We start from the raw sequence: 16,760 nt of genomic DNA, 5'->3' as shown, positions 1-16,760 counted from the left end.
AAACTGATTAACAGGTGGTCCTATTGGCTGGCACTCCTCCTGTATCTCCAGTATGTTCTATCTCCCAGCAGGTGATGGTCGCTATTCGAATAGCACCTGGTTTCTGGCTGTGACTGGAACTTTATTTTCTCCTGTTGAGGTTTCTCTTTAGTGAGACTGCCATTCTATTTCTCCTGTTGAGGTTTCTCTTCAGTGAGCTGGCGATGCTATTTCTCCTGTTGAGATTTTCTCTTCACTGAGACAGGGGTGTACGGATGAATGGTGCCGGCTTTAGGGGTTACACCTGGGCCCCCCCCCCCCCAGGTCCCTGCCTCACCCTCCCTTCTTTGCTAGAAGGTCTGACTGGGTCTCAATTTTTTTCTTCTTTCCCTGCTCTGTTTTTTTAAAAAAAAAAAACCCAACAATTTTTTTCTTCTTTCCCTGCTCTGTTTAAAAAAATAAATAAATAAATAAATGGAGACCACAGTTGCTACATTCTGCCCTGTTAGTGCTGCACAACCAGCTCTTACTGGCTTCAACCGGCCCTAACAACAAGCTTGTGAGTATGTATGTGTTTTTTACTATTGTTTGAACTTCAGGTTCTGTTTGGGAGTCTTAGTACTGTGAATTCGGTCAACGTATGTTTAAGGAATGGATATTTTATTGAGGCTAAGTTTTATGATTAGAAATCCATTGAGGGAGCCGGAACTTTCCCGCCCTTTGCATGCATGTGCTTGGTTTCCTTGTTGATTACAGCGCGGCAGTAGCGGTGCGATTTCATACTCGCACTTGTTCTCCTTGTTGGGTTTCAGTGCAGCAGTAGTAGTCCTGTTTATTCTGAGGCTCTCTTTCGTCGGTGTTTGTCATGGCCATGCGCAGCTGATTGTGCAGGTGCTGGTTTATAGCAGCGCGCATGAGATGGGACATGTATTTCCGGCGCTGTGGGAAGCACCGCATCGTCATTCTGGTTATTCCCCGAGTCTGATTTTCTTTCTATGCAGGCCATGGCAGGGTAAATTTTGTGGGGTTGAATCCGACTATGTTTGTATGAGCGTTGATGCAGCGGCCACATGTCAGCGAGAATCAGCCGTGCGCTTGGGTCTCCGGCAATGGCGGGAGAGCTGCAGCGTTCCGGTAGTTTATTTACAGCTGACTTTGGTCAGGGTATGCTGCGGCTTCTCTCCTTTCCGGTTCAGACAAGTTGTATGTGTGTCACCAGCTTTGGGACAAGCTTGGGCAGCTTTATATGTCTATGTCTGTGTTCCTGCTGTACTCCCTTGAAGGAAGCTGCTTGTTTAATCGAACTCTGGGGTTAGCACTCAAGGGGATTACCAGAGAGACTCTGACCTGTGCTAGGTCACCCAGTCTCGGTTTGTCTCCGGACTGGGTCGAAATACAGCAACTCACGGCACAGTGAGATCAGCAGTAAGTGCCCTGTATTTCACACGGGTATCTCATTGTCTCTCTTGGGGTTCCTGCAGATTGAGCCTTTGTCTGTTGGTAACTGTCCTTCTTATTTGGGCCTCTGTGCTGTGCTGCATGTGTCTAGTAGTGGCATTGGATATATATGCCTAAAGGTAGTACTAACAGTTTCCAAGTTCGGGCTGTCTCTAGTGCATAATGACACTTCGCATCTTCCTGCGGCCAGGACTCTCTTTCTCTATTTCTGAGAGAGCCTGAACTTCAGATTTCCATGCTTATCACGCTGGTTTCTCCTGTCGCCATCTTCTCATGGCACATGCCAGATGGACCCCCCGACCAGACAGGAAGGGCTGTGCAGCTCCTTCTAACCAGGAGGCAATTACCTATTCTATCAAACCCGCGGAGGGGCGTGCATTATGTGGCTGTTAGCCTCATCCCTGAAGCTCTCATTAGCGATGTGAGCTTAATCTGATACCTGTTAGGATGCTGTTGTTTTCCATGGGGCGGTAGATGCAGTATCTTGATTGCGTCTAGTACATATTCACTTTAAAGGACATACGTATTTCGCTCACGTTGCATGGAGTTAGTACTGTTTTCATGGTTCCAGTATACTCCTCTTTACATTGCGAAACTTGATTTTTCCTAGGAGAATTTCTTTCTTCTTACAGTTCTCATCCTGCTGTTCCCTGACCTCCTGCACTTCATTCTGAGGGGTCTTGACTTCTTCCAATGATTCTTCAGGCTTTCTCATGAGGGAAAAGACACTATAATGCCAGGTCAGGGGGCTGTGAACATTTTTCAGGATGCTTGCAACTTTGCATCCTCTTCAGGTTTCCGGTTTGTTCTTGGAGTCTCTATGTTTTGTGCTTCTCTTTTAAGTGTTACTGGTCCTCAGGGCAGTTCTTGTAGTTCTTCAGGAACTAAGGGACGTTGTTCCACTTACTGCATGGTGCCCAAGACGGGGGCATTGGTCATGCTGGATCCCATTCTGCTGAATTAGTTTCTCAGGGTTACACATTTTTGCAGAAAAACTAGGAGAATATTTACATTTTCACTATGGACTCCGAATCGGCACTAGGTTTGCGTGTCTCTCTTGGAGCAGCGCTTTCGGTTTTGGCACATGCCATTTCGCCTACCCAAGGCTTCATGAACATTTTAGAAAATGTGGGCAGTGGTACCGTTTTGGTGCTACCAGGCGATTCACCTAATTTCTTCTTGACTGACTGCTTGATTCGGACATCTTCCAGTCTTCCATTTGACTGACACGAAAAGGGTGGTTTCTTTTCCTCAGTTCTTTGGACGTGAATCTTCGAATTTGCACAGCGCTCTTTTCTCCTGTACTATTTATAGGTATATTGGGGAGATGTTTTTATTCCTATAGGAGAGAAATGTGTTTCTTCCCAGAGACTAGGGCGATGGGTCACAGTCTCAGGTTTGCATTCTTCTTCAGTCACCATGACCAAGAATATGGGATTCTGTACAGGTTCTAGGATCCATGTTGCTGACTTCACTGGGAACTTTGGCTTGCTTTCCCTTTATTTATAACGCTACAGCAGTCGCTTTTGTTCTGGTGGTTCCCGGTATCTCAGGGCTCCAATTATTTGGTACGCTCCTCAAGCATCGCTCTGTATGATTTGGTGGCTTAGCGAGATTTCTCTTTTCAAAGGTATGCCTCGGTTTTTGCTGGACTATCTCATGGCCACCAAACATCCCGGGCTGTCGGGTTGGGGGGCTCGGTGCCTTACATCCTCAGCTCCAGGAGTCTGGTCTTAAGAGGTGACAGTACATGTTCATTCTTCTACTCTGAAGCATGGTCAGGCTACCGTTTCTGGAGCTTCAGACCATTCTTTCGGAATGATGCTGAAGGTCTTTTCAGTCAATATTATGATGGAGTATTTCTCTACAGCCTGGGCAGTAGGTAATGTACTCAGTTGGTGGGTAAAGTTGTGGTTCTACTTCAGTGGGTGGACCCTCATCTTCCTCTTCTGTTGGCAGATCATTTTATGGGTCAAGAAAAGAGTTTGGATAGACTTTCTCTCCGCGAAATCTGAGCATGGCCCATTTATTGTATGTTACAGTGTACGGCGCTGTGTATGCTCTAGAAAGTGTAAATGTTAGTAATAGTGAAATCTTCTACATCCTGGATATTGAGAATTTTGGCTCAGGCGTTCCAGCTCTTTTTATGAAAGTGAGATCTCCTGGAACTAGACCTCATGGCCTCGTCTCAAAATTCTAAGCTTCCTAGCTTCTTCGGCGGGCACAGGAGTGGGAGTCAGAGGGGGTTATAGCGTGGCTTCTTTTTTGCCTCTGGTTTCTCTTTTTTCAGTATTTTCCCCTGGCTGCTGATGGCTTCGATTTGCCATCTCAAGCTCGCTTTCAGGGCATAGTATTTGTAGAATCTCTGGATTGGCTGTGCTATCCTTGCTATGCGGATCTGATGAGTCTTTCGACAGCCAGACTGTTGAGTTTCCTGGTATCTCCGGATTTGCTCACCAAGGGTCCGATCAACATGGATATTCGTACTACTTTGGTATTGCGACCTAGCTTTTGAAAAGTCATGGCTGACGTGTAAGGGTTATGCGAAGCAGGTTGTTTCTTCTCTTATCTAGGCGAAATGGACGTCTTCACCTGTGGCTTCTGCTTCCTTTTGGAGGTTTTTCCTTTCTCGGGTACTTCTCAACATTTGCACCCTTCCAGAGTTCTTTTTTGGCACAAGTGTATTGCCAAGGGCTTAGCGTTCAATTCCCTTCAGCTTCAAGTGCCATTCTTAGCTTGTTACAAGGGCTAGGTATATTGCTCTTCGCTTACCTCTCAGCTTCATGTAGTTCAGTTCCTAAACGGAGTACGGTATATTCGTACACCTCTTAGAAAGCCCTGTCCGGAGTACATTCTTAAGGTACTTCTTTGCAGTTTATCGAAGGCTTCATTTCATCCTTGCCTTTTGAGACTCTAAAGGGCTGTGCCATTGAACACGGGATTTATAGTGGCCATGGCTTCAGCTCGGCGGTTTTCTGAGTTGCAGGCCTTGTTTGGCGGGGATTCCTATTTCTGATTTACAAAATCTGGGGTGTCAGTTCAGACTGTACCACAATTTCTTTCTAAGGAGGTGTCATCCTTTTTTTTATACAATGAGACTCTAGGCACCCAAATCACCACTTTTTGAAAGAAGAGTATTCCCATATAACATGCTCATAAACAGTAAGAAATAATCCTACTGCTGTACCGCACTTCTTTCAGAGTAACTTCACTATTATATTTAAGGTCCTCAGCGGGCCACCACACACTCAAATCATTTCATAGTGTGGGGCTTTATGCTCCCATTCGTCACTGGACCCTTAACTATGATTATACTTTATGTTGAAAAAGTTATTTATTATTATTAGTGCTAAAATTACTTAGCTTATGGTTTTGACGTTAGCCGGGAGGGTTCAGAAACATCAGCCACCAACATGTTTCGCCCGTGTGACTCTAGGGCTTTATCAAGGCTCCCTCTCCCTATTCAGAAATAGAAGACATACTTGAGTATGACTAAAACCTTTATGGATAAATGGGTAGGGATACTGAATAGATGTTCCCGAGACCTAATGATATTGCTGGTGGAAACCACCACCAATATCGAACAAGATCTTAAGGTTAAAGTCGTTGACATTGAACAAGAATTATTGAATAAGATGGAGAAAGAGGAATATGATAGTAAACACAAAGAGCTAAGTGATTCGTTAACACAACTGCGAGAATCCATTAAACAGACCAAAATCAAAAAGTGGAAGAGGGACGAGAAAGACTACATGGCAGGGAGGGTCTACACATGGAATAAAAAACAGAATGTGGCTCCCACCAAGAAGAAAGTGGCTTTTGAGGCATCCACTGATGAATCAGAAGGAACAAGTGGGGAATCTGGGGAATCCTCCACCAGCCGGACGTCGGGGGACGAAGGACATCAAACCCTGAGGACGCAGAACACCAGATCCAGGAACAGAGGACGGGGCCAAACCAGAGGCAGAGGAACAAAAGTGAAACAACCTCCTTAGTTATTAACCTGTCGTCCACTATAATCCTTACATCGGATCAAATGGAAGTTTTACAGCTTGGACTGGGTTATGTAATCCAAGAAAAACCTGACTTTTTCCAATTAAAAATAGCTTTCCACAAATTTATCAGGAAATTAAGCCTAAAAATTTTCTTTGCGACCACTAAAGAACCCTTTGAAGGGGTTGATCTTTCCGTCATCAAAAATGAATCTAAGTGGGTCCCTCCAGGATTGATGGACCCGATCCTGACCACTTTTAAAGATTTGGTACTGGATGGCATCACGAAATATGAGATATCCTCTAAATGTTTGAAAAAACAATACAATTTATCATACCAACAATATAGGGCGATATGTCAACTCAGGGACATGGATCAGATAGTAATCACAAAAGCGGATAAGGGGGGTTCCATTGTAGTTCAAGACACACAACAATATCAAATGGAAGCAGAGCGACAACTCAATGATAGGATAGCGTACATTGAGTTGTCTGAAGATCCTACTGGCCAGCTCATGAAAGATATTTTCACTTATATTACCCAACATTATGAATTGGGCCATATTACCACGAAGGAATATCAATTTCTGCTGGAAAAACATCCTAGGACCCCCTCTATCCGCTTTGTCCCTAAGATTCATAAAAATCTCACTAATCCCCCAGGTAGACCCATAGTCAACACGAGAGACAGTCTGTTAGAACCTCTGTCTAAGTTCCTGGATGTCTTCCTCAGGGAAGAAGCAGCTAAGGTGTCATCATATCTCAAAGATTCCTCCCACTTACTTAGGACTCTCCAGGATGTTATAGTACCCCATGGCAGGGTTTTTTTAGTTACCCTCGATGTAGTATCATTATATACCAAGATCCCTCAGGATGAGGCTTTAACAGTCATTGAAGGAATTTTGAAAGACAGAGATAAACATCTTAGAATACCCAATTTTTTCTTAATGAAATTAGCTCAGTGGGTTTTGAAAGACAGTTTCTTCGAATACAAGGGAAGCTTTTTTCAACAAGTAGAGGGTGTGGCTATGGGAGCCACTCTGGCCCCTTCGATAGCCACCCTTTATATGGGAAAATTTGAGATAGACTCGATCTATCCTTCGGAATTTTTCATAAATATTCCCCTGTGGAAACGTTATCTGGATGACATTTTCTTCCTATGGGAAGGAACTGAGGAAGGGCTACAGGAATTTTTTGGGTGGATTAATACTAAGAACTCCAATCTACAATTTGTTCCTAAATACAGCACAGACAGGATCGAATTTTTAGACATACTCATAAGTAGGGACCATATGACATTTGAAACAACTCTGTATAGGAAGGAGGTGGCTCGTAATACCCTTTTACACTTCGACAGCTTTCACCCCTACCATTTAAAACACAGTCTTCCCATTAGCCAATATCTGAGAGCCAGAAGGGTATGTTCCACGCTAGCCGAGTTCAAAAGGGTGGCTAAAGATTTAGAAGGACGGTTTCAAGAACGGGGATATCCTAAGAGTTCCACTAAACAGGCGTATCTTAGGGCTCGGTATGCACAACGGGATTTACTCCTTATGGAAAGCCCTAGAGTACAGGAGGAAGGGCGGTTAGTATGTGTCCTCCCTTTTTCAAAAGCATCTGGGGTGATGATTTCCCACATAAAACAGCATTGGCATATACTGAATCTCCACCAGTGCTTTACTGACCTTCCCCTATTTGCTTATCGGAGGGGTAAAACCATTGGTCAGAGCCTTAATAAACGGGTTAACCAGTATGACAGCAGCACTGGTGTGGGTCATACCAAATGTCACCATTGCCAATGGTGCGAATCTACGCTGGAAGGGCTTCAATGGACCGACCCTCAAAGAGGTTATCTGGTGAGATCTAGGGCTGACACAACTTGTAAAACCAAGAGGGTTGTATACATAATTGTATGTCCCTGTAATCTGGTGTACGTGGGGCGCACCAAAAGAGCCATTAATGTGCGCCTCAACGAACACAAATCCCGCATTAACACTAGGGCGGTACAAGCCCCCATTGTCCAACACTGGCTGGATAAGGGTCATGGGATCGAACACATCAAATGGAGGGTTATAGACCAGATACTTGAGAAGGAAGTTGAGGGGGATTGGGAGAGCCGACTTAATTATATTGAACAGCGCTGGATCTATCGCCTGAACACGGTGGTCCCTTATGGACTAAATAATGAACTAGAGTGGGCTTCCCTAATATGAGGTTAGATCCTGGGGGTTTTTGTATATTATATTATCTTAAGATAAATAATGTTAACGAAATATATGTTTAAAGGGATAGCGTAAGTTTTGACGTCAGACTCTGACGTCCCTGAACTCTTGGGACGTCGACGTCTGGGTCACGTATAAATTAGTTGTGAATGAACGCGACCGCCATTTCGTATATGGCGTGATGGCGGGAGTAAACTGACTATACAACGGTAAGAGTCTGCATTTAATATTAGCTTATTTCATGCTGTATGGTTTTTAGTCATACTCAAGTATGTCTTCTATTTCTGAATAGGGAGAGGGAGCCTTGATAAAGCCCTAGAGTCACACGGGCGAAACATGTTGGTGGCTGATGTTTCTGAACCCTCCCGGCTAACGTCAAAACCATAAGCTAAGTAATTTTAGCACTAATAATAATAAATAACTTTTTCAACATAAAGTATAATCATAGTTAAGGGTCCAGTGACGAATGGGAGCATAAAGCCCCACACTATGAAATGATTTGAGTGTGTGGTGGCCCGCTGAGGACCTTAAATATAATAGTGAAGTTACTCTGAAAGAAGTGCGGTACAGCAGTAGGATTATTTCTTACTGTTTATGAGCATCCTTTTTTTTATGACAGTCTCACTTTTCCTTCCTTCTTCTTGGGAGGAGAAATGGGGAGACGTGCTTTTATTCACTTTATTTTTTTTAAAGTGCGTAGCGTTCTCCGCAAGCTAGGTTTCTAACGACTCTTAGTTGTTTAGATCACGTTTTTGTATTCTTCATGGGACGCCTCAAATGTATGGTGGCGTCCAAAGCCTCCATCGCTCGATGGGTCCAGGAGGACATTCTTTACGCTTGCTTGATGGCAGGGAAGCGGTTGGCGAAAGAACTTCATGACCATTCTGCCAGAACGATGGCTACTTCTTGGACTCGGTCCAGAGGTTTTTTTCCTTGAAGGAGTTTTGTCTCGTGGCTACTTGGTCTTCCAAGAGTGCTTTCTCTCAGCATTACTGGTTGGATGTGGGGACGCATGCGGTAGATGCGTTTAGTGCTTTGGTTGTTGCGGAGGCGGCGTTTGCTTCCCACCCAGATTGAGGATTGCTTTGCTACATCCCATTGGTCTCTGGATTCATCTGCTGCTGTTTGAAAAATTATGTTCTTACCTGTTAATTTTCTTTCCTTTAGATGCAGCAGATGAATCCAGAGCCTCACCCCTTCTGGATATTGTCTGTCAGTTTTTTCTTTTCCAACTTTCAAAGTTTGTTATTATTGATGGTTGTATTCTGTATTATTGCCTTTTGAGATTTGTTATGGGAAAGAAGTATTTTACATGCTATGCCTATTGATGGTTACGGATGCTTGGGCAAGGAGCTTTACTGGAGATACAGGAGGAGTGCCAGCCAATAGGACCACCTGTTAATCAGTTTCTCTATCTCCGCCTGCTGGTAGATGTGTGCTATCCCCATTGGTCTCTGGATTCATCTGCTTCGTCTAAAGGAAAGAAAATTAACAGGTAAGAACATAATTTTTCCTTCACCCCATGGTCTAAGAAAAAAGGCAAGGCCTTAAAGGTTTTCAACATCAGAAGATTACTATTGCATTACCTGAGTTTCATCTGTCAGATCATCTTTTTGTGTTAACTAATCAGGCGAGATGAGGTAGACCTACCTCCAAGGTTACCATCTCTAGATGGATTCGTAGAGCAATATCCTCTGCCTACATCAGTTGTGGCAAACAACTGCCTGTCTCCTTAGAGGTGCATTCGATAAGTGGGGTGGCCTCTTGGGTGGAAGCTCAGGCAGTTCTACCTGCGGAGATTTGTAGATCAGCAACCTGGTCTTCCCTTCATACTTTCACCAAATTCTACAGGGTGGACATAGCTGCACGGGAGGATGGCCGCTTTTGGGTCCTCAGTCCTACGAGCAGGCTTCTCTTTCCCATCCAAGAATTTGGGGACTGCTTATGTACATTTCTACAGTTCAGCATACCATTCCTATTGCACTGGATAAAGAGATTAGATTCTTACCTTGATAATATCTTTTTTCAGTAGATAGGAATGGTATGATGAATCCCTTGCCCAGCACTTATCTGATGTGCTTCTTTCTGTCTTAAGCTTCATGGTCAGCTTCACAGTTGAGATTATCCTGTCAAGTCAGACTCTGAGGTTATGAAGAGTCTTTGTATGGTACATAAAAGGGAAGAATGTTTAAGCTCCATAAATGTTCAGGCTGTTTATGTTCTTGTTTAACATATTTCCTCTTAAAGGCTTGTTAAAGTTTTATTTGCATTACTATTTATTCAGTGATTTCTCTGAGCAGATCAGACACTTGGTTTGGGGAGTTCCCTGTACCCCCCCTCCTTCTCCTGTCTCTTCCTATAGGGCTGTTGCCTGCTTTGGTTGGTATGAACTGAAGAGGACAACGGAGACCTGGGAGAAAGATGAGGAGCTAAAAATCTGTAATTGACATGTTCTGCAGAATGCTCGCGATCAGGCATGGACAGTCCTATGGTTCAGCATACCATTCTTATTCACTGGAAAAGATACTATCAAGGTAAGAACCTAATCTCTTTTCTTTCTTCAGATTCTTTGTGAATTTACCTATTTTGCAGAGTGTATTATTGATAGTTTTAGATTTTGTTTAAGAAATAAAAAACAGCTGTCAGTGTGCTTGACAACATAAATTTAGCCAATTTTGGTGGCTGGATTCCATCAATTAGTGGCTTTGAATTTTGCTTTCCCAGTTCTTGCCAGCCTAAGCAGAATGTATTAATAGTTCAGTTAAATTGAGTGTAAAGGAAGCTATAAAGTAGCTGAGCAATTTTGTTAGGCTAATGAACATTTTGTGATGTGGGCTTTAGGATCTGCTTTAGGCTGTCTTTTACTAAGCCGTGGGAGCGGGTGCTGCATGGCAAATGCTCTGACACCCATTCAGTCCTTATGGTTATGGTTATCTTTTCATTTGATATACTGCTTTTTTTGCAGATATCAAAGTGATTTACACTACATTGACTAGTAAGCAGGTACTCGTATTTTCCCTATCTGTCCCGGGCTTAATAAAAGAGGGGGTTAGTCCTTTGCCTAGGAGCTGCTGTTTAACCTTTGAGGTGGCTTAATACAATATTCCATTTATTTTAGGATAACTTTTTTAAAAAGATCATAATGAAGTACTATATTTGCAAGTATTTTCAATCTGCTAATGGATACAGCTTTTTGAAATGACCATTTTTCCATTTTCAGGACAAGAAGCTCTTCCATCCCCCTGTTTTAGTGTTTGTGGAGTGCAGACTAGGAGCTGACCTTCTCAGTGATGCAGTGCTGAAAATTACTGGGCTCCAAACCATTGCTATGCATTCTGATAAATCACAGAATGAAAGAACCAAGATTTTGCAGGTTTGTTTATCATGAAACTGAACAGATTTGTGTTCCTATGGTGTATATTAAATATGTGTTTCAATTCCAGTTTGTCTATGGTCCTTACTTATTAAGGTGTATTAAGGTTTTGCACTTACCATACATTGGTAGTCAGAATTAATGCACAGTGACTAAAAACTCCGCATTACCTGTTGCAGATGTTGTCAGTGTTTTTAGAGGGCTGGCAAACGGAGAAAACGTTACTACTTTACATAACTTTACATAAATATCATGTCACCATGGCCCTGCTATATAAAATGAAAGTAAACCTCATAAAACAAGAAAACATAATTCCCCCTCAGGTAACAGTAATTGCTCTATATCTATGCAACAGCACAGCAAATCCTTAAAATGAAAGTTCCTATCAGAGTAGAAGTTCTTTGTGTCTCCCTTAACTATAATACCATGAAAAGATAATAAACCAGTGCCCTATAGGTCTGAGTCTGCCTTAGCAGCCTCAAGCTCCTCAACCTCCAGATATCTTCCTCAAATATCCCAAAACTGCATGTTGGGTCAGCATGGCAGATAATCTGTAACGAACACATACCCATCCCAATCTTTCCTGCATTAAAGAGAGAGAAGGCAGATCAGGACCTCTGCAATGCTGAGCCACCACTATTCTGGCTGCCGTAAACATTAAAAGCATAAGTTTGTCCTGAGTAGCATCCATCCCCTCCACCTCTACTCCCAACAGGGCTGTCTCCTCCTTCAGCGGTTGAGGAACCTGCAGGAGACCACTTACATTTTGAAAAACCTACTCCCAATATGACTTGAGTAAGCAGTATTCCCACCACATATGGTAGAATGCTCCAGAACCCACAGACCCTCCAGCAATCCGCAATAGCTGTCCCAGTCATCTTACTTAAAATGGCTGGAGTCAGATACCATCTCACAAGAAGCTTGAAAACATTTTTTACCAATAGGGGAGCAACCGCTATATGATGTAATCGTAAAGATATGCATTCTCATTCTCTCTGAGTAAAGATTGTCCCCACATTCCTTTCCCAAGCCAGCATATATGACATTTTCCTGGTATGGTCAAAGGCCAATCTCCTGAAAGACCCCGGATCTGCTGCTTGTACTCTAAGTAGATAATTCGTCACCTGTAAATAAGGGAAGATGTCTCCAAGAGCAAGCTGATATTGGGCTCCTAAGGTTAGCAAAGTCTCGAATGGTATTCTTTTCCAAGAATTGGCCAAAATACTTCAATCCCAGTCTCTTCCAGCTTTTAAATATCCCACCTTCCCTGCCGGGAATAAAATCCAAAGCGTATAATATGGGCAAAAAATGAAGCCCTTTAGTAGAGAGTAATAAATGATGGCCCACTCCCTGCCAAACCCTTAACATCCATTGAACAAATGGGTTAGTAAGACTTATCAAGTCCACTCCCTTGAGACCCACCCAAGGAAGGTACCGGAGACAGCTGATGCCTCTAGGCCCATTAAATAGCCCTTGTTCCACTGTCACCCACTATTTAGTAGGTAAAGCTTGCCATTCAACAACAGCTCTTAAGTCAAGCTGCTTGGTAGTTAGATTCCAAATTGGGGACACCCAGTCCCCCTTATGTTTTAAGTTTAAATATAGCCTGCCGAGCTACTCTAGGATATTTACTCTCCCTGATGAATTGAAATAGACTCCTATGCCACTTGTGAAAGTAAGCCGGAGGAATTTCAATTGGAACAAATATAGAAATTTAGGTAAAACGATCATCCGGACTGCTTCCATTCTTCCCATCCAAGATATATAGAACTTATCCCACCTCTCTAAATCCCTCATTATCATAGATGCCAATTGACTATAATTCAACTGAAATAGCTTTCTCCAGTCCACCTTCAGTTGAATCCCCAAATATCTGATCAGCCCCTTCACCCATCTGAATGGTACTCTGGCTTTCAACCCCTGAATTTCCACCTCCAGCACTGATATATTCAGTATCTCGGTCTTGGTTAAATTGGCTTTAAGGCCCTTTAGGGATCCATACTGGCTCGTGAGATCCCGGAGGACCATCAAGGAGGTCTCCATGCTCTCTACTATGGCCAAGATATCGTCCGCAAACAGATAGTTTATGTTCTACCCCTTGGACCCTGGTTTGACTATTGGATCTTCTGCACCAGAGGCTCAATCACCAAAGCGAAGAGCAGAGGTGAGAGGTGGCATCCTTGCCTCATGCCCCGCCAGAGCTCAAATGGGGATGAGTAGACTGTTGATTTTAACACAAGCCAGCAGACCGTTGTAAAGCGTTAGGATCCATGATATACACTGATCACCAAACCCCATGCGCTGCAATACTACAGTCATAAATTTCCAATCCACATGGTCAAACGCTATTTCTGCGTCCACCACCACCCACAAAGAACCTTCAGTAAGCGCTGAGCACACAAATTTGCATGCAGCACACTGCCACACTAGGTTGAGTACCTGCCTAATCCCATCTGCCGCTTGTCTCCATCCTATAAACCCCACCTGATCCAGATGGATAAGGGCCAGCATAAATGTATAAATACCCTGGCTAGGATCTTAGTATCGATTCCCAAAAGGGAAATAGATCTAAAGCTACCACACTGAGTGATACCTTTTCCCAGTTTTGGAAGAACCGTTATGCCGACAGCCGCATCAAAAATGCATCTGTGCCCCCTTGCGCAGGAAGTTTGAAACCCTCACCAAAAGGGTGCAACAAGTGATATAAATTTTTTGTAAAATAAACCCCTGGGGATTTCCCTGGTTTTAAAGTAGAAATCACCCATAGAACTTCCTCCTCAGTCACATCCTTATCTAACCCTTGTGCGTCAGACTCTGACACAGACGCCAGACCTAGTTCTGTCAGGTACTGCTCAACATCAGAGTCCAACCCTTGTTACCCGAGGGTATAGCGTTCTTGAAAGAATTCCCGAAAACGTTGCTGAATATTCTCCTTATCAGTAAGGATGCTACCTTGTTTATTCTTAATAGACATAATATTGGATTGGGTTTGTTGTATTTTTAATCTATACGCCAGTAATTTACCAGCCCTATTGCCAGATTCAAAAATTTTTAGACATAGGCGTTCCAGTTTAAATTTGATGTCCTCATCCACTAATTTCCCCAATGCAGATCGGGTCTCTTGACTTGATCTGCTCTCCCCCCTGACCTCTTTTATGCTGCTGCTCCAAATATGCCAGTATTTTTCGCAATTTCTGCTCCTCTGTCATTTTAGATTTTTTTTTCTTATCCAAGCAGAACATATCAATCCTAGTGTAGACATTATGCACTAGAGAATAGTAAGTATAGTCTCTGTCCTGCCAATGTTTGAGTTCTCCACACATCCACTATGTTGAGGGCATCCAAAAAATGTTTCAACCTTTTCCTCTCATATTTAAAGTGTTTCCCTTTATTGCAATTTCTAATAAACATAATTTTTTAAAAAAAGTGTTCTCTGTAGGGTCCAATACCAAATTAAAATCCCTACCCACTATTAAATGTCCCTCTTTTACCGACAGTACCCTGGCCAATACTTTATCATATAATTTCTACTGTTTGGAATTTGGAACATATTACACCTTACCATCATCAATTACATTGGCTACCGATAGAAGCGCAAAATAAGTTCAAGTTTGGTTATTCTGTTTTAAGGTATTGGCAGTCTTAATTCCAGAATATCTCTTAGAATCATTACATTCAATAACTTCAAACATTCCAGGAAATCACATGCACTATTCTCTTTTCCATTTGCCAAGGGTTGTAAATATAAAAGATTTCAACAACATCTGCTGTCCTTTCAAGCGGCAATATGGGATAAGGATTTGACTTGCTTAATTATGTCGACTGACTCGTATCTACAATTTCAACATGTCTTAAAACCGTATCTTTTCACTGAATACTTCAAAAATTAGGCATGCTCTGCCTTCTTCTCATCTTTTGTACTCGTAATCTTGCAAGAACCGCATAGAATTTAGCGTATTTGCGGTATAAAAGTGAGTTTTATGTTATGTTGGTGCTCTTTTGTTGCTGTTCATCCTAAAGTTTGCATATTGTTCTTTTCTTGAAAATCTTTATAAAAATTTATTGAAACAAGGTACTAATCCAGATAATCCAATGACCCCCCTCATGCCTCAGTTCCTTCTCAGGAGTCACTTTCAAATGTTCAGCAAATAAAATTCCCACCCCTACCTTCTTTTTTTTCCTGTCTATTAGAAGCCCATGCCCGTACTGGATATTCCCTGTAATTTACCAATTTCTCCCCAGATATCAATCAGCAAACGTTTCATCTCTTTTAATGGTAATTAGCGTTTTCGTGGCATATTCAAATCTTTGAGAAACAAAAACCATTTTAGAGAAGTGATGTTCCTGAGATGGACTTTATTGATATTAAAACTTGGCAAACCACATAAAAATCTCTTCTCCACAGTGGTTTTTGTTTCTCTTTGAATTGGTCTGTGCAGACATTTGGGTCAGTTCTTCTGCTCATATTCAAACCTTTCACATTGAAACTGCAATATTGTAGTTTATTGATTGCTCCCTTTACCATCAGCCCTCCAACATCTCCTGCAGAAGTACCTCTCCTCCTTCCCCCGCACATACAGTACCCCCTGTTACCCAGAAGCCCCCCATCCCCCCAAAGCTACCATAACTCCCTTCCTCCCCCACCCCACAGTCCCACCAATCCTCTACTCCTGATTGCTTCCATGACTTCAGGTGAATTTACCAGACCTCGCATCACACATTAAACTACCCTCCCCCAGCCCCATCTACTCCAACCTCATACATTCATACAACACCCAGAATATCTCTCTCTCACACATACTCTCATGCGCACCATAAGATCCATCAAAGTAATGTACTAGCCACAAGGGCAGTGCAGAATACAGTCAAAATCAAATCCTCTCAAATAACATCTGATCAGGTATCAGGTAGTTCTGATCTATCCTCTGGAGTGGCAGTCTCCCCCTGGGCATTAAGTCTCCTCTTGCACAATCTCTGCGTAGCTGCCTTCCATCAAAATTTCTCCAATTGTTGAGCTGCTAATCTTCCTTATTCATCAGGCCCTCCTTACAGAGCAGGTTCCATGCTTCAGGCACCATTGACACTTTCTTATGATTGTAACTAGGAGCCCAAAAGAAAACAGCCAGCGATATCTGATATTCTTCTGTTTCAGCACATTGAGAATAGGTCGAAACTCCCGTCTTTTCTGTAGCTTAATAGATGAGAGATCCTGAAAGATTTCTACTTTATTACTTTTCCACCTAATAACACCGATTTCCTGGGCTTTTCTCACTAACTTTTCTTTATCATGAAAGTTATGTAAATAGGTGATTATATCTTTGGGAAAGTCATTTTTCTTAGGGCCCAAAGTCCCATGAGCCTGATCCACTTTCAAGGTATTACCAGAACCCATAGTTTCTCCCCCTTCTGGAGCAATCAGATGGTTGTAGATGTCATGCACCACTGCAGTAGTGTCTTGTAGTCCTCCATGTCAGGGACACCCCTAATGTGGACATTGTGTCTCCACGATCTACTCTCCAGATCTTCCACCCTGGACATACAGTCCTGCAAATCTTTCTGAGTATCGCTGACCATGGAGTGCAAGTCCTGCATCGCATCTTCCTGATCTCCAATCTGTTTTTTAGTGTCTTCAATGCGCCCCAAAAGGTCAGCAAAATCTTGTCGAATTTCCTTTACTGCATCCTTAATTTTGCCTTTAACTGCAGATGCCCATTGCTGGAGGTCAGCTTTTGTGAC

The 16,760-nt window shown here is 42.8% G+C and overlaps 1 protein-coding gene across 2 annotated transcripts in view; it reads left to right on the top strand.

Annotated features, from left to right (window-relative positions):
* DDX59 (DEAD-box helicase 59) overlaps positions 1-16,760 on the top strand; it is a 48,403-nt gene that overhangs the window by 20,306 nt on the left and 11,337 nt on the right. For both annotated transcript variants that reach the window (XM_033915959.1, XM_033915958.1), the window contains exon 5: positions 10,872-11,024. In XM_033915959.1, coding sequence (XP_033771850.1) covers positions 10,872-11,024 — 153 coding nt within the window. The remainder of the gene's footprint in view (positions 1-10,871; positions 11,025-16,760) is intronic.

This window comes from Geotrypetes seraphini, chromosome 12, assembly GCF_902459505.1.
Source record: "Geotrypetes seraphini chromosome 12, aGeoSer1.1, whole genome shotgun sequence".
Taxonomy (NCBI): Eukaryota; Metazoa; Chordata; class Amphibia; order Gymnophiona; family Dermophiidae; genus Geotrypetes; species Geotrypetes seraphini.
The sequence above is the reverse complement of the archived record's forward strand: the minus strand, read 5'-3'. Positions and strand labels throughout refer to the sequence as shown.